Source organism: Charadrius vociferus, unplaced genomic scaffold (genome assembly GCF_000708025.1).
Source record: "Charadrius vociferus isolate BGI_N301 unplaced genomic scaffold, ASM70802v2 scaffold825, whole genome shotgun sequence".
NCBI classification, from domain to species: domain Eukaryota; kingdom Metazoa; phylum Chordata; class Aves; order Charadriiformes; family Charadriidae; genus Charadrius; species Charadrius vociferus.
The window spans coordinates 381,237-398,882 of NW_009648495.1; the positions used below are offsets into that span (position 1 = coordinate 381,237).

The following is a 17,646-nucleotide window of genomic DNA, read 5'->3' on the forward strand; positions in this document are numbered from 1 at the left end:
GGACCTGGTGGAGCGGGGCCAGAGGAGGCCCCGGAGCTGCTGGGAGGGCTGGAGCCCCTCTGCTGGGAGGACAGGCTGGGAGAGTTGGGGGGGGGTCAGCCTGGAGAAGAGAAGGCGCAAAAGGGGAGACCTGAGAGCCCCTTCCAGTGCCTAAAGGGGCTCCAGGAGAGCTGGGGAGGGACTCTGGGTCAGGGAGGGGAGCCGTGGGACGAGGGGGAACGGTTTGACACTGAAACAGAGGAGATTGAGATGAGATATGAGGAAGGATTGACTGTACGGGCGGTGATCCCCTGGGGCAGGTTGCCCCGAGAAGCTGTGGCTGCCCCATCCCTGGAGGTGTTCAAGGCCAGGTTGGACGGGGCTTGGAGCAACCTGGGCTGGGGGGAGGTGTCCCTGCCCAGGGCAGCGGGGTGGAACGAGATGATCTTCAAGGTTCCTTCCAACCTAAGCCCTTCTATGATTCTATGATTAACCTTCTTAGATCATACAGGAGAATCAGTGCAGTTGTGTTTTTATCCCGCTGAAAGGCAAGAGTCATTTTTGTCATTCTCATGCAGAGATTCAGAAATGTTTTGGGTTTATTTCTGATCCTTTCACATTTGAATTAGTGATGAATTTTGACAGAACTCTTAATTGGTTTGAAGTGCTTTCAGTAGCCTGTAATTTAGAAGCAAAAACCTGCTTCAACCCAGGTCAACTTATTTAACCCTTAAAGTAATAATTGATAGTTTTCATTCTCTTTTTCCTTACACGTGTGGTGTTTCAGCGTGGTCCCCTCTGTACACAAGCGCACAATGTCTTATGCCAGTGGGAACCACAGAGGCATAGTGCTGTCACTGCAAATAAGCGCTTAGCATCTAATACGAGAAAACAGTTTTCAAAACCCATTGACTACAACCTGCCTAAAGTCGTCATCCTAATTTTAAACTAACATTTATTATTACAGCCAGGACTAGAAAACCTAAGTTAAATCAGGATATTCTCCGTAATCTTACTGTCGCACCTTCTGACTCTCTCTGTAGCTGAACGTGTCCCTATGTAACATAAAAGAACGCTTTGTTTTGGAAAGTGTCCATCAAAGGTATTATGACACAAGGGAGAGTCCAAGGACACTTTTCCATACTCTGAGATGCTCTGCGTGCTTTTTCTTTGAGAGGATTTTCTCTAAAGGCTGGGTGGGTGGGAAGGAGTTTGTCTGTCTGGGGTGTCCTGTTTGCCTGGAACTTCCCCCGCAGCAGTAGTTGCTTAACAGCTCTTACCGTGGTCTGCAGATTTGCCCCGAGAAGCTGTGGCTGCCCCATCCCTGGAGGTGTTCAAGGCCAGGTTGGATGGGGCTTGGAGCAACCTGGGCTGGTGGGAGGTGTCCCTGCCCAGGGCAGGGGAGTGGAACGAGATGAGGTTTGAAGGTTCCCTCCAACCTAAACCATTCTATGATTTTCTGAAACAAAAAAGGAATAGTTAATAAAACTTGCCCCAATACTCGCAGAGAATTAATAGCAAGCACTTGGAATCTATGAAAATGTTTGATGTGTAGCACGTTGTAAACCTACACAAACTCATCCTGTGCTCGTGTCTTCAGCTGCCGCAGCGGCTCGCGCATTGCGGGGTGCTGCTTCGCTGAAAACCTGTGCCTTAAGATGGGAAACCTTGGCATGCGTTGTAATCGGAAAACAAAACCCACATGCAAAAATTTTGTGTTTAGAGTGGAAAGGGAGTTCAGTCTTCCCTAAAAGACACAGGAACAAACCGATTTGTGGGTACAGGAGGAAAGTTCATGTCTTACAGGGTTATATTTTATGGCGTTCTTCAGGGCAGCTTACTCGATTATCGCCTGACAGCTTTCTCTCAAATGCGATTCAGAATCTGGCAAGTATTGTTGCCTGTGAAGTTTGTGTTCCCGAGCAAATCATATGCAATTGTAGGACAAGAGCCTTCCAGGGAATTTTTTTCCCACTCCCTCGGAGTATAAATGCGAAGCTGCAGGTTTCTGTGGGAAATCTTTTGGAGTAGGAGCCGTCAGCAGGTGAGAGAGCAGCCTGATGGTCAAGGTGCTCCCTGCTGCTCTGGGTGCTGAGACTCGAGTCTCTGCTCAGCCTGAGACTGGAGAACCTCAGCTCTGGGTTCTCATCTTCCAGAAGAGCAACCAAATTATCAAATGGTTAGCTTTTGAGACAGAAGCCTCCCCGTCTTGACTTAAAATTGTCCACAGATGAGAGCTTTTCTGACCTGTTTCACTCTGACTTGGAATTTTGTAGGAAGCAGAACTTCAGAATTGCTCCACTTCTCTCTGTTGTTAAGTTTTGTGTTGTTTATACAAAATTATAAACTCTTGTTCTTTCAATTACGCTGTATTTCAATACTAGGAATCTTGGAACGTCTCAGTGTTTGGGTTATGTCACACCAGGATGAAAATTTGTGTATTCCTATGCAGTGTTTTCCTAGTTTGAGCTCGTGATCTTCCATTTTACCAATCCAACCACACTTGGAGTGTTCTGCACCTTGTCTCTCTCGTTGCTTGGTTGGTTTTTGCTGAAGAGGAGAATACAGCTTTCTTTGTAAAGCCTTTTCTTTCATTTACTGGGAGGGATGGCACTCTTAAGCCCAGTTTGGGGTTCTGCTTCTAGGCTTGAAATAGCTGTCTGACAAAATCTAATCTAGATTTCTCCCTGTGACATTATTAGGTCACTAAATCTTAACTCTGAGATAAAACTTCTGAGGAGGTAGATCCCCAGTCTCCATAAATTGAATTATGGTGGCAGATACTTCAGATAAGTAGGTTTATCATCTTAAAATAAGCCAAGAGGAAAACCGTTATCTTTCAGTCAGACATTTTGGTAGGTTTTTCTTATATATGGAAGGGACTTGTGTAAAAACTTCTCTACAGAACTGTTGCTATTAAAGCAAAACGCTTTGTACCTGTTTTTCTTCAGTGTAGCACACAGGAGTTACCGGTAAAATGAGGATTACCGAAAATGAACGCCCAACACCAGCTAATGTCTTCAGAAGCTTAGAGATGGATCAGGGCTTTTCACCAGCAGTTTTATATTGGTACGGCAGCACATGGTGGAGTCCATGAGCTAAATAAGCTCCTTCCTTAATGCCCCTGTACATTCAATTGTAACTAACGTTTCTGTTCTTGCAGAACAAAAACTAAGATCCTGGACAAGGAGTACGAGGTTGTGCTGACACCTCTCTCTTGTCTGTTCTCGCAGAACAGCTGGGCCCTGCAAATAAATCAGGATTTCTTGGACTTTTAAAGAATCCATATGTAAAATATCAGGACGTAGTAGTACGTTATTTGGATGCTTTCATGGTATTCTCCATCAATACGCTTGTTGTTATCCTCTTATCTCAAAGGCCTGCTATCATTAGTAGGAACATTTTAAATAAATGTTCTGTAAAGGAAGAACTTAACGAATGAACCAAGGGTTAGCAGCAAGAGGTGCGTACTAAGCACAAGAAGATACTAACTGCTGTTAAAACCCTTCTCTTGAGGTGGGTGCCTCCAGCACACGGTAACCATGGGTTCTGATTTCTTTTCCTTTCCTCATTTTGTACACTCAAAATGACACTGGTCTCACTTGTACACCAGTTGGGCTGTCACCTGGTCTTCTGCTGTAGACACCGAGGTCAGATGGGATGGTAGCTGGTCAGCAGCTACTCAAAAAGCAATGTGTAACGCAAGGGCGCCCGCCTCTGTTTTGGCAGAACTCTTCAGATCTCTCTGTAATAGCTACTTGAATGCCAAGCAGACAGTAAATAAGAGGTTCCAAGCTTGAAGAGCTGAGTCTAGTCGGCCAAAAAACCAAACAAAATGGGCAATCGTGGGCAGCACGTAGTTGTGTATTGAAGCTAAGGTTTTTTCATGCCTGGTGGTAGGGCACTCTGAAGGTGCCTGTGATCAAGGTCGGGTTTTTATGGGTGTCTGGCAAACTTGTTGAGCCTTCCAAATGTGAAGGTGTAAGAGGCAGCAGGTGCGGACCCACACAGCCGTGGCACTGAGAGAACCTCCCAAATAGCTCCTGTTACGTACTTACAGCTTCTTATGACTGTTTCCCCAAATGACGTGTACTCTTCTGTTTTGACATCTGAGGAGAGGAAGACTTCTTTAGTCAGACACTAATGGAGATTGTCGATGACCAGTTCAGAACCGGAGGCTGCAGTGATGGGAGTGAGCTGCCTCGGCTCTCTGTAGAGGTCTCCTCCTGAGCACGTGCTTGGCACGCTTCTCTTCTCCCATAATGAAGTACTTCATGACTCCAGAATGGGAGCCTGGGCTTGGAGCCAGTCTTGGCAGAGGCTGTCTGGTGTGTGTCCTCTGAAGATTCAGGGCATGGTGTGAGGCTGAAGCTCCACCTCCTGGAGAAGTCCAGAAATCGTTGTTGCCCAGAGAACCCAACTGGTGGTTTTATGGGGAGCCCTGCACACCTTACGGCAGCTGTCAGCAATCCCTGAAGCCACTGGGGAGAAGTAAGAGCTCACCCAATGCTGTTGTCTTCTTCAGCGTTAGCACCGAAGGTGCAACTCAGCTCTGGTTTTTCAGAGCCTCTCGGGAAGCGTGCTTTTTTAAAAAGCTGGGAGTCGAGCAGGCTGTCCCGTGACAACGTTGTCAGGAGGTGTGTTATTCAGCCTCAGCTCTGTTTCTTAGTTCTTTGCCTGGCTGTATTTAGGATGCAGAGGAAACTTTCAGCTGGTAATTTAGGTTCTTTTCTTGCTTTATATCTAACCAACAACCAGTTCTTGAGCTCAGATGTGATTCGTACCTTGTTTAGCACCTAACGAGGCAGCTGCGATTGGGCTCTTGGGCTGCAATACAGCTTCTTTCAGCGAGAAGGTGAAGAAAGTGTTAGGGCTTAACTTGAATCGTTTCATTGATCTGCCCTTCAGTACAAACCCACAAGTGTTGGTATCCTTACGGCCGAGGAAGAAACGAGAGAATGAACGATCAAGATCTGGGTGAGAGCGCTGTCCAGAAACATCTACCATATAGCACTACGCCTTGTGGGCCAGTTTCTTTAATTTCAGCTTCTTTGTTCAGTTCAGACTCAAACGTGTGCTTCGAATGTATTTCTGAGGGCTTGGAGACAATGACAGAGTGTTTTGGGGAGAGGAGTGTTTGGAGGAACAGCACAAAGAGCCATACAGGACTGGAGAACCGCCTGGTCAGCATGGTTAAGCAGAGCGGCAGGTAGGGAGGCTGTGAAATGCGGTTTCACATCAAACCAGTGTGGAGGTATAACCGTTCACTGCCTTGAACTCCAGTAGCTTTGGAGCCAGAAATAACAAGAGGTCCTCCGCGTTTAAGAACAGTGTTAGTGCTTTAAATAGATTTGCTAGTGCTTAATGTTACTCTGGTGTTGAATAATTATTTTGAGGTCTGCTTTGGAGAACTCTGGTATTTGCACCACCTGCAAAATGGAATTTAAATCTTTGGTTGACCTGCAAGGCATGACGGTGCCTCTGGGATAGACCTTTCGTCGAGAGCAGCTCAGGGGATCTTGTGCTAAGGAGGAATTACAAGTCTGGCAGCACCGTAATTGAGGTTAATCACGTAACTGACAACCATCTACAGAATCAAATTGGCTGTATTGGGGAAAAACATTTTATAATGCCGTGACTTATCAAGGGGAGTTACTGTATGACTTGAGTACTGCAGAACTGTGCATTGAACTGTCCTTTCTGTAGCTAAAATTGGTAGATTTGATGGTTTCTCTCTCCGTGGGTAAACTGGGTGTTCCAGCAGAGTGTAGATAATGTTTTGTCCTGATTATTGGACTGAAAAGAAAAACCAGTTAAATTTAAATTTGCAAGTAAACTTGATTTTTAAAGTAAAACTAGTGTAATAAGCTTTTAGTCTTCCAGGAGTTTAGCGGTGTGACTTTCTTTAAACCACTGTTAGTAGAGAACAGAAAACTTTAGTTAAACCTGAAATAAAAGTTGAAGTATGGTAAATGGGTGTTACGGCAATTCTAAATACTTTATTTGTTTTCTCAGATGGAGCTGAGGAAGAAAAGATGGAAACCGAGACAGATGGGCAACAGTCTGAGAAGGTAAGCTTGGCTGAGTACGCTGGTGCTGGAAAGATGGTTCTGACGCTTACAAACCTGAATTACCACGTTCTAAAATGCCGTGTAAGAAAGACAGTAGTGTTCTAGTCAGTGTGTCTGCCCACAGGGAACAGTTTTCAGTCTTCATAATGCTTCATTTTCTTATGACTCATTTATTCTCAAGCCATAGAATAGTTTAGGTTGGAAAAGACCCTTAAGACCATGGAGACCACCCGTTACCCCAGCACTGCCCAGCCCACCACTAACCCACGTCCCTCAGCACCGCGGCTACACGGCTTTTCAATCCCCCCAGGGACGACGACTCCACCACTGCCCTGGGCAGCCTGTGCCACTGCTTCACAACCCTTTCCGGGAAGAAATTTTTCCTAATCTCCATCCTAAACCTCCCCTGGGGCAACCTGAGGCCGTTCCCTCTTGTCCTATCGCCTGTTCCTTGGGAGCAGAGACTGCCCCCCCTCGCTGCCCCCTCCTTTCAGGGAGCTGTAGAGAGCGAGAAGGTCTCCCCTCAGCTCCTCTTCTCCAGGCTGAACACCCCCAGGGCCCTCAGCTGCTCCTCGCAGGACGTGTGCTCCAGACCCCTCACAGCTCCGTTGCCTTTCTCTGGACATTCGTATAGAGACATCATATAGAGATGTTTCTTTTGCTGGGCAAAGAACAGGAATGGAGTGTCGGTGTGTTGTTTCCTAGTCCTGAGAAAAAACGGTTGGGACTGGGTGCTACCACACGAATTAGAGACTTAAGCTGCAGAAGGACGTTGGTACGTTGTGGTTCATGACTTGTAGTGATCTAAAGCAAGCATCACTTCAAAGTCTTGCTCTAGGAAAGTTTGTCTTGTGACAAATTGCCTTCCCAGAGTTGACTGCAGCCTTCAGTTCTACCAAGGTCGGATAGATCAGGGCTTTCCCGGAAATGGGTGAGTTGTGTGGAGCTGAACAGAGAACCTGGAGGAAGCCATTGCCCCGGCTGCATCGCAGCTCTCCAGTGACAATGCGAGTTGCGTATCTATTTGCTCCGCATGATCGCGTGCCGCTTGGATGTGGGAGGATGAGATCTGGCCGACTAAAGGAAGGTGCCTCTTGCTGAGCTGGTCAATAAAACTTCTCTTTACAAGAAATCTGGGCTAACTCTTGGTTAGAGGTGTGTGTGTTGTACGCTGTTGATGTTAGATATGATGCATCCTGCCTATAAAGATGAGATACTTCAAAATTAATTCCTTCAAGCTGTTGATAGTGCCTACAAGATATAACCCCATGTCTTCAAACACAGTACCTCTTTTCAGATAGTCTACGATAACGGCACTGGCTGTAATTGTTTCAGACCTGAACTGGAATTAAACTAATATCCTGGAATTAGAACACCACCGTGCTAAATAAATGGTGGTGGGCGCTCACTGAGTCTGCAGCGACAGGTGACATTTCTGTGTTGCCCCCTTAATCAAAGGAATGAAATCAAACTAAGCTGATGGCTGCTGAGTGTAGTCCTGATGTTACTTCTCGCTCTTTTTCAGATAGATCTTTCGCTGCCTTTCAGGTAAATAGTCAGGTACGCTTCGGTAGACGTCAGCGTAGAAGACTTGGTCAGAGCTTGAAAAGATACGTTGTTCTGTAGAGCAGAATGAATGAAAAACATTCACATCAGTTTGCTGTATCTTCAAGAGGAAGACGATACTTCCAGTCTTAAGCACAAAACTGCTACTGATTTCATTAATACTAAGTTAAGGCACTTAGATTTTATCAAGAGATACTTTTATTTTACTTCCGTTTTGCAAACGTTGCTCTCTCCAACCACTTGTGGACAGAGGCACCCTCCTGTAACGTGTGATTCAGTTGTAGCGTTTGTTGCCTCAGGACACTGTTGTGACCATGAGTTCTGCAGAATTTGGAGCTGTGCGGATGGGTGAATGCTGTATAAATTGTTAACGTGGCAGACACTGGGAAGGATATAAAACTTATGTGCAAACTACTGGAATAAATGGGGGCAGCACGGAGGGGCAGAACATGTTCTTGTCATAGAATCCTAGAATGGTTTAGGTTGGAAGGGACCTTAAAGATCATGGAGTTGCAACCCCCCTGCCCTGGGCAGGGACACCTCCCCCCAGCCCAGGTTGCTCCAAGCCCCGTCCAACCTGGCCTTGAACACCTCCAGGGATGGGGCAGCCACAGCTTCTCGGGGCAACCTGCCCCAGGGGATCACCACCCGCACAGGCAACAATTTCTTCCTCAGATCTCATCTAAATCTCCCCTCTTCCAGTTTGAAGCCATTCCCTCTCATCTTATCACTCCACGCCCTTGCAAAAAGTCCTTCCCCAGCTCTCCTGGAGCCCCTTTAGGCACTGGAGGGCCACTATAAGGTCTCCCCTTTTTGGCCTTCTCTTCTCCAGGCTGAACCTCCCCAACTCTCCCAACCTGTCCTCCCAGCAGAGGGGCTCCAGCCCTCCCAGCATCTCCGGGGCCTCCTCGGTCCCCGCTCCAACAGCTCCGTCTCCTTCTGCTGGTGGGGGCCACACTTCTTCTGATACAGCCCAGGATCCAGTTGGCCTTCTGGGCTGCGATCGCACATCGCCGGCTCATGTTGAGCTTCTCATCAATCAGCACCCCCAGATCCTTCTCTGCCATCTTAGCTCAGGATTTCTTGTACCTTCAGATGAACCCAGGTTGGCCTGTTTTACGGAATCTGATAGACTTCTGTCCAGTATAGCAGTTATTTGTTTATTGAGATTTCACTTACAATTGTCAAAATAGGCTTTAGTAGCCATCAACCTTTGAAATTTAATCTCTTCCTTTAAGATAGTGAATCAATTTGGAAGTTATAAACCAAGTTAACAGTGAATGTCTTGTATAGCTCTCATTCTTCAAACCATCTTTCATCCCATTTAGGTTGAAAACAAAGCGGAGAGTGAAATTGAGGAAGGCGATAAGGTACAAGAAGGAGAAAATGAGAGAAATCCAGAAAAAGAGCAAGAGAGCGAAGTGACTGCGGACCCCAAGCCAGGTGATGGTTCCCAGCTGTTCCTCAAGCTGTGGTAGCTTTAATAGCCTTCCTCTGAAGTGGTTGGAATAGACTATAAACTCAACTGTGGCAGAAATATTTCCTCGTGCACATCAGGCTGCTTCATGGTTCAGTAGGAAATATTCCAGTTTAATTTCACTGCAAAGCTCAGGCACTAAATTCTTTCTTGAACTTATTTTAGACCTCAGCTGAGCTTTCTGTCGCTGTGCGTAGTGACTGGGTGAAGAAATTGCAGCAGCAAAGTGTGTGTAGGTCACATAAATTATTTTCTTTTGCCTGTATTGCACACCATTTGATCACTCCTGATGCAAAGAAATAGGACTGCTCACTTTTACTCTTAGTATGTTAGCTCCGTTTCCCTGTGAAGTGATGCAGAGCCTTTATTTTGACAGGCTGAGCAGTACTGGGGTTATTTTTTCTACATAAAACATTATTATTCTTGTCTATTTTTAATGTGTTCCCCTTGTGCCACATGGATACATCGTTTTTTCCTGGAACTTACGTTCAGTATTTTAGCACCAGGTAGAACAAGAAGTGTTTGGATTTGATGTAATAATGGAGTTGATTTGGAAACGCGGCTGAAATTGTTGTGGATGATGAATTGACGGGATGGAAACTAAAAGCATTTAAAGTTGCCCTATTTGCTGGATCAGATCCTCTTAGACTAGAATTGTTCCCGTGTCAGCGTTTGGACGCGTACAGCGTAGGAATGTGTGTGTGTGTGGATGCATTAATTTGTTTGACTACGAGCAGTGTGCGTAGTGCGATTCCTGTCCTGACACGATACTGTTAACAAGGGGAGAATGCGCGTAACGGACTTGGCGGTAAATCTCTTTCAGAAGAAAAGGAGGCAGAAGAGAACAAGGAGAACGTTGATGCAAGCAAAGACAAAGAAAACGAGGCTGGGAAGAAGAAAGTGGAACATGAAATCTCGGAAGGAAACGTAGCTACAGCTGCAGCTGCTGCCCTTGCCTCAGCTGCCACCAAAGCAAAGGTTTGTTTTATGCGGCTCTCCATTGACTTGCTTTCCAGTTCACATTAGAACTCGTCCTAAAATGGTCCTTTGTTCCAGATCTGTGCAAATTCGTGTTCCAATCTCTCATACCGTCAAGGAGCACAAGTGCCATCTTCAGTTTCTTCTACGTTAACTCCCGAGTGAAATAATGTATCGTTTTAATTTAGGCAGCTGCTTTTATGCTTATGAAGTTGATGAACATCCCTAAGAGCCCCAAAATGTGTTTGTCATTTTCGGAAAGACTTTTATCTACTCGACAGGTCTGGCTGTAGTGCTGATAGGTCAGAGTGGCAAAACCCACCCGTTGCCTTTTTCGCTGTGCCACCGGCTGTTCCGTGGACTTCACACAACCCTTCTGTGCTTGGACTCTTTGTCTGTACAAGAGTGCAATGTTCAATTTGAGCATTACAATTTTTTATAGACAACTTCATGATTATTTTTTTTGTTAAGAGGCACTGTGTGTATGTGTTAAAAGCACATTCTTGTTTTCCTATCACTAAACTTCTGTTTGTTTGTCTGTATTCTCTTAATGAGCTGTGGTTTGAAATGGTGTCCTATCTAATAGCTTTTCTTTACCCTGTAATTACCTATTGCGTGTTGTCTGTCATTTTCTTTTTGCGGGAACCAGATCGCCTTCGCTTCTTTCAGAATATCTTTTTCAACATCTGTTTTCTTTTCTTTTTTTTTTTTTTTTCTTTTGATTCAAGTTGTAGTTTGGGTTTTTTAATCGCTCTTGGATTCAGTCCCGAGTTGCATGTCACCTACTTCATAGATACCAAAAGCAAAGCATGGATGGTGTTTATCTCCCGATGGATTTTCAGGACATAATGGTGGACGTAATGAGGTGTTGCACGTATCATACTGACTTTTCCAGTCTGAGCTTTGACTCTTAAATTTAGACTTTTTTTTCCCCAACGGCATCATGTATGTTGAGGACAGTGCGGTGTTGTCATGATGATACAGTCCCTCCTTTATGAACCCAGGAGACTTGAGGATATTTTTAGTTATTACCTTTCAAGCCAGGCTCTGAAATCACAACCTGCATGAACTCGGGGTTGCTTGGTGTCCGAGTTAGGCACCCTGCCTGTGTGGAATCCCGCTTTGCAGGCAAACTTCGAGTTCATTTTTTCGGTGACGTGTGGAGTCCTCGCTGGCTCTCTCGTGCATCACTTTGCCTTTCGGCATCTGAACCTGTGACACTCCTAGGACCAAGCTCTTACTGAGAGTAACTTATTTGCAGTTCATCAGGCTTACAGATAATTTCAGCCAAGTAGAAAGAAAACCTGCATATATATAAGGAGACACGAAATTTAATCTCTATTTTATGGAAGGCTGCTTGCTCCAAATAAAGATGATCTCCTGCTTTCCTTCCTGTGCTGATAACGAGTGCTAGAGGGAGAAGGGACTTGGCTAATGGCAGTTTTCATTATGGTAATAATAATATTCTAGAAGAATTTTAGCTTTATATTACGGGAAATAATATATTACAATTAGGGTGTTCACACTTCAGAGTGGAATTGAAGTTCAACAGGGATTTCTCTTTCCACTTGCACTTTAAAAACCCAGAGAATATTAAGGCTTCCAGCGAGCTGTATCTTGTCTGAGTGCGATTCGGTTCTTCATAATAAACTCGAGACCTGGTCATGTGAAGAGCTGTTAGAAAGTTGTTTTCCTTACAGTTTTATAGCAGAAGAATATTGCAGTTAACCTCTAAGGAGAGACAGGGGTTAAAGGCAGGCACTCAAAGTGTGTTGTTTTTTTTTTTTCTTTTGAGGTAAGTGGCTTCACCAATAAGTTGTCCTGTTTGAGAAATGGTATCCAGTGAACGTGTACATTTAGGGGAGAGACTCTATATTACTACGTAGAGAATAAAGCAACAATTGTAAACCTGTATCTACAGGTTATGGCTTCTGTACAAACAATATTAGAACTAAAGTCCCCTTTCCTTGTTTTCTTCTCAGATTCCTGAATCACTGTAAGCTTTTTGCCCTTTCTGTGCGTAAGTGGCACCCGATAGAAAATGTCCTCTCTCCTGCGGATCGCTATAGCTTTTGTCCAGTTGTGATCGCCCTGCAGAGCTGCTGCTGTAGCTTTTGATCCACCACTGCCAAAAAAGACTGTCTTGGTCATAATTTGACCTTGTGTATAACACTGATCCTATGATTTCTCTGGATTTCTTGTTTTGAGGTAGTTGTGATTGAATACGTCTTTTCTAGAAGTCACTGATACCAAAAACTACCAGTGATGCAAAACCTCCCATAATTGTCCGTAAGTTTTTCCATGGGTGGTAAACTTTGCAGTTAGGCTTTATTCCTCATCTGATGTGCTTCAACCACAAACCGTTGTACCACAGTGCCGTTTCCTTTGCCTGCTGAATTAAAAAGCCTCTGTTTATCAACTGCTTTTTTCATGTGTGGGTATTTAGAAATATAAAAATCAGGAATAGAAGGGACCCTGTTGCTAAAATCAGGTTTCTTCTTTTTGCAGGCAGCTACCTCCCATCTTCTCTTTATAGGCAAATCAAATTATGTCTTTAATTGGTTCCTCTTTGCTGCTCTAGAAACTCACTGTAGGACCTTTTTCATCTCGTGCTTGAATGGATGCATGGCAGGACTTAGTTTTTCCCGTTGTGCGCCTTCGTGTAGATAGTTCTGTGTTATCTGCCACCTTTATTGCTTCCGTTTCCTTCATGAAAGACGGTCTTGCCCACTCTTGGCCTCTCAAACGAAAGCTGGGTGAAGCATCTAGTCTCCGCTCACAAAATAGGGAGAGGGAAGGAGGAAGGAGTATTTTTCTCTGCCTGTTGCAGTGTCGGGTAACCTCTTGCCTGCGGATGGGATCCCAGTGAGGTGGTGCTGGGATGCTAGCCGTTTTCCAGAGGTCTCTTGTGGTCTGGTATTACAGTTGTCTGGACCAGTTGTCGCACTCGTGTTCTTGCTGTGATTAGCGAGTTCCACAACTAAAGCTGGGTTTGCGAAGAGGAGGGGATGGCCGAGGTTCTGTGAGGCTGCCGGTGATGTGGGTGCGCTTGGTCAGTAGCTGGTCTTGTGATTCCTCCCAAATTTATCGATATTCACCCAGAAGGGGTTGCTGAGCAGAGAACTCAGAGTCGGTATTGTGGCAACGGGCACAAGCGCAGGCACAGAGGCACTCATGACCATACCGGTGTTTAGAATTCACGTGTTTAAATAGTAAACGAGAGCGTTGTGCCGCATCTGCTCTCCGCCAGAGGCCACGTCCGCCCTGCGGAGTGATGCTCAGGCCGTTAGAATTGCTGTCTCCCGGGATAATGTCACATACCATCATCTTTTTCACTTATTTATGACCTAAGGCGGACTCAACAATGTGTTTATCAGGCAATTTAAATCGCTATTAATTTTATCTTGCTATTTTATTGTCAACCGCAGAGTCAGTAATGACTTGTTCTTTGTCCCCGTGAAAGCACTGGGTAATGCCAGGCTCGGGAGCAGTCTCTTCGGCTCTCTTCAGGAAAAACTTCGATGCTCATTTCCTTTCTAATGTGTCTTTTGAGACCTGTCTTTTACCTAACCGTTTGCCTTGCTGATTTTACGTTAATCTGGTTTCATTATTAAAATTGCACGCATCAAGCAAGGAGAAGTGACTGTCAGAAGGCTCTGTGTGTCAACAAAGGTACTTATGTCACTCTGACTTTTCATACAAATGAGTTTGTTTTACTAAACAGTATTAATTGATGTTGAATTTTCTAGTTCTGTCAGCCCTTCAGTTACTTTTATTTCAGATGTGTGCGCCGCTGTTTGATCAGTATTCAACTGAAGAGCCTACTTGAATTTCGCGGTGGCGCGCTGTTAGATGAACTTGGGGGATCGCTCTGGTTCTCAAACTGTACCCGATTTAAAATTAAACTCAGTGAGAGTCTTGAATGTACGTTATCCAGATTGACTGGAGACTTGCTTTATTGCTGGTGGGTTACCAGAGGTGAAGGCTGTCAGATGACACAACGTATTAGTGATGGAAACAATATCGTACGTTTTTGAGAAATCCTGTTTGGGATTACCAGGGAGTTTTAGAATGCTGCTTTTCTCCAGCTCAGCATTTCTCCCCGTTCGGAGCCGAGGTTTGGGGCACAGCTTGCTAAATATGAGTCTCTGTGTGCAGCTTGAGCTGGATGAGGTCCAGCTTTTTCTTTTTTCCTTCTTCCCCTCGGCCCTCACCTTTCCCTTCTCTAAAGCCAACCCTCCTTCCCCCTTAACCCTTGGATGTGTCAGCAGGGCTTTGCTTGGGCGCTGCGGTCAGCAAACATCCTTTGACTGTTAATACAGAAACTTCTGAGCAGTGCGTCTGATGGGTGTTTTATTTTGAGCGTGTTTGCGTTCGAACAGCAAGCTTTTAGCAAAAGCTGGTAGAAACCATCATTAACACGCCTTTCACACTTGGAGAATGTGAAACGCTTTTATAGGCTGTCTCATGTATCACATACATACACACATATATATATATCTCCTGTATCATTTACGTATAAGTGTGTATATGTAAATGGGGTAAAGCTAAAGCCTTGTAAAGAATCTGTTTGCCTTTTTCTGCAGTTTGCTTTTGCAGTTTAAATACAGCTTTGCCTTCAGCTTTCTTCTGCGGTAGGAATACTACGCAACCTGGTTATAAAAGCAAACGGGAAATAATTATATTTTTTTTTAGCAGTTTCTTCTAATATCTGTGTAGAGATTTCTCTGCAAGCTCTCCCTAGCCCGAGGTGGAACTGCTGCGCTGAGAAAGCGTATGGTTTAGTGGTGTGGCGCTGCATGTAATGGGAATATCCTTAGCTAGATACGGAGCTGCTCGTTTACTTGAGGAAAAAAATACTTCAACGGCAAAGGCGTGCGAGAGTCGTCTCGCTGGTTTTGTGGGTCGTTCCAGGTAAAAGCCTCCTGTGTGTGTTTTGGTGAAAGCTTTTTGGATGACCTACGGCTGACTCGGCGGAACGTACCCTTGCTCCCTCATTTGCATTTCCACTGAAAGCGCTCTCTGTTGCGCAGCGCTCGGGAGGCTTCGAGGCAAAGCTGGGTCGCTTATGAGTACTGAGCATCCACAACACCTCTTGCATGAAAACTTACCACCTATTTATTTGATTAAAAGCTTAACCATCTTCCAAGGGCTTCTGGTTCCCAGCATAAGACTGATAATGTAATGCCCTGTTTTGCGTCCAGAAGTAGAATAGGATGGCTAAAGCGAGGTGCAGGCGTAGTGGGCTTATTTTTTCCCTTAAAATACTTTATTTTGTGAGATCCATCTAAAGCGAAAACCTGTGTTTTATCCTCAGCACCTAGCGGCAGTGGAAGAAAGAAAGATCAAGTCCCTGGTGGCCCTTCTGGTGGAAACACAGATGAAGAAGCTGGAGATAAAACTTCGCCATTTTGAGGAGCTGGAAACCATTATGGACAGAGAGAAAGAGGCAGTAAGTAGGAGGGTACTAATCTGAGAGTCTGGATTTAATTCGTCACTGCCAAGATCTATGTATGCTGCCAGCTGGGAAACTAGCAACTTCAGCTGTTTCTCACCTTTATGCAGGTCTCTGCCTCAGCTGGAATTCACCATTATCCCCTACAGTAGTGTTTGAGCTTTCTCCTCTATCCAGATCTTCCCTTTACCATCAGCGGCAAACTGGTGATATCCTGGATTTGCTTCCTGATCCTTACTCCAGTCATCTAAGCGTGAATGTGGAATTGGTCCTGAGCCTCTATGTAGACCTTATTGCGTAAATGATATCTGATGTACGAATGGCTTTTCCATGTAAAGAGAGTGAAATGGATGGAAACCTTACTTCCCAAAGGGAAGGGAAACCAGCTCTGTCTGCCTCTCCTTCCTCGCCCAATTTAGACCGGAGATTTGGGTTTAAGCCTGTCGTTCAGGTTTTTGGAGGGCATTCCCCGTATCTCTTGGGAAAGTCCTCAAAGTGAGACGCAGTGGCAGAAGGATACTGGGGAGTAACAGCTTCTCGTCTCGTGATGGTGTGGGATTTGCCTGAGCTGGAGAGGGGAACAGCCGCTGCGAGGGAAGGGAAGGAGGCAGTGATGGCAGGAGATGGGGAAAGGTGGTTGCTCAGAGGCACCAGAAAAGTATCAAAATAGAACAAAGCTGAACTAACACATCTAAAGTGCGACTGAGGAGGAGGAGCTGGGCAAGCCAAGCAAGAGGTTGCTAGTTTCTGTGCTCGGTCTAGTGAGGCGGTAAGCCGGGGCGCAGGTCCCGATTGAGGTCTAGCCAGCTGGAGAAGGTGGTGACGCTAAGGGAGCGCATATACGACGCATCCCAAGCAGGGCTGGATTTATATCGTAGCACTGTTACTCACACCTTACTGGAGACTTGTGTATCCCTAAAATCAGGGTATAACGTGGAAGAGATGCTGTCTCTGCCCGTCAGTGGCTGCATTACGCATCAGTTACTGAGTGTTCTTTCATATGTAGTGCAGCAGGCTTTCAGAGTAGCCGTTTCTCTCCAGGTACTGTAAAGATCACCCAAAACTTCATTTTTATCAGAGAGCAGACAGGTTGGGGTTTTTTTTCTGTTGTGTAGCTTGCTCATTTTTTGTCAATAGACAATTACTCTAGATGTGTTGAGGATATTGATTCATAATTCTAGGGGGTTTCACATTTGCCCTACCATGTGAATTTAATGGAATTTACATCCTCACTTTGGCATTAATCACATTGATAGAGTTTGACAAACTGTGGTCTTTTGTTGTAGCAGAACGTCAGCAAGAATTTCTAGATTGCTCAGCATCCACAACCATTTCAGTGTGGTGTTTGCTTCTGACACTGATTGGCAGCTCAAGAAATGGACCTAACTATTTTGAAAAGGTTCTCTGTAGATTTCTTTCTTTGGGGGATATATTCTATTAGTGACAGTGGGTTTTTTTTTTTTCCATTTTGAGGCATATGACATTTTCCTTTTTAAAAATGTGCATACAAATTTTTCCCTCGGCTTTCTGGTGGTTAAATTCGGTCTTTTCACCTGTCGTTGTGGATATTTAGTGGAATAATTAAAGCAAAAAAAAAAAAAAAATTCCTTAGGTGCCATTGCACACTATGCATATGTCCTTATTTGCTGCACTGGCTTTTTCTTATAGTAAAGGTGAGGTGATTCTAAGTGGTGAAAGAAATCTGAGTTGCAGCTTGGAGGGCGTTCAGATTTTAGGCAAAACACGTTTACTTCAGTGTTTAAGCTGAAGTGATTTCAGTACTGCCAACTCTGCCTCTAAGCAGGGATCCTGTTGGTAGGAGCCCTGTTGATCCAGAATTTATAATAGCGGATGAATACTTTCTTTACCCATTTCTGTTTAGGGAGGAGTTACTTGCTGAAGATTAAATTGTAGTACAATGATGGTTATTGCATTGAGTATCCATTAAGTGCTTGTAATGTCCTTTCTCATTGGGAATCACTTTGCAACAATGCCCAAACGTGCTGTTGCAAATTGGAAGAGTGTAATATTTGTGACTACGTACCTAAAAATGTGGCTGATTTCATGAATGGGGTTGTGTAGGGAGATTGTCTGGCAGGCTGATGCATGCTGGTCTTCTC

At 44.9% G+C, this 17,646-nt stretch overlaps 1 protein-coding gene across 1 annotated transcript in view; it reads left to right on the forward strand.

Annotated features, from left to right (window-relative positions):
• SMARCC1 (SWI/SNF related, matrix associated, actin dependent regulator of chromatin, subfamily c, member 1) overlaps positions 1-17,646 on the forward strand; it is a 91,064-nt gene that overhangs the window by 54,381 nt on the left and 19,037 nt on the right. The window contains exons 21-24 of the mRNA XM_009885686.1: positions 5,995-6,050; positions 8,945-9,059; positions 9,917-10,071; positions 15,389-15,523. Coding sequence (XP_009883988.1) covers positions 5,995-6,050; positions 8,945-9,059; positions 9,917-10,071; positions 15,389-15,523 — 461 coding nt within the window. The remainder of the gene's footprint in view (positions 1-5,994; positions 6,051-8,944; positions 9,060-9,916; positions 10,072-15,388; positions 15,524-17,646) is intronic.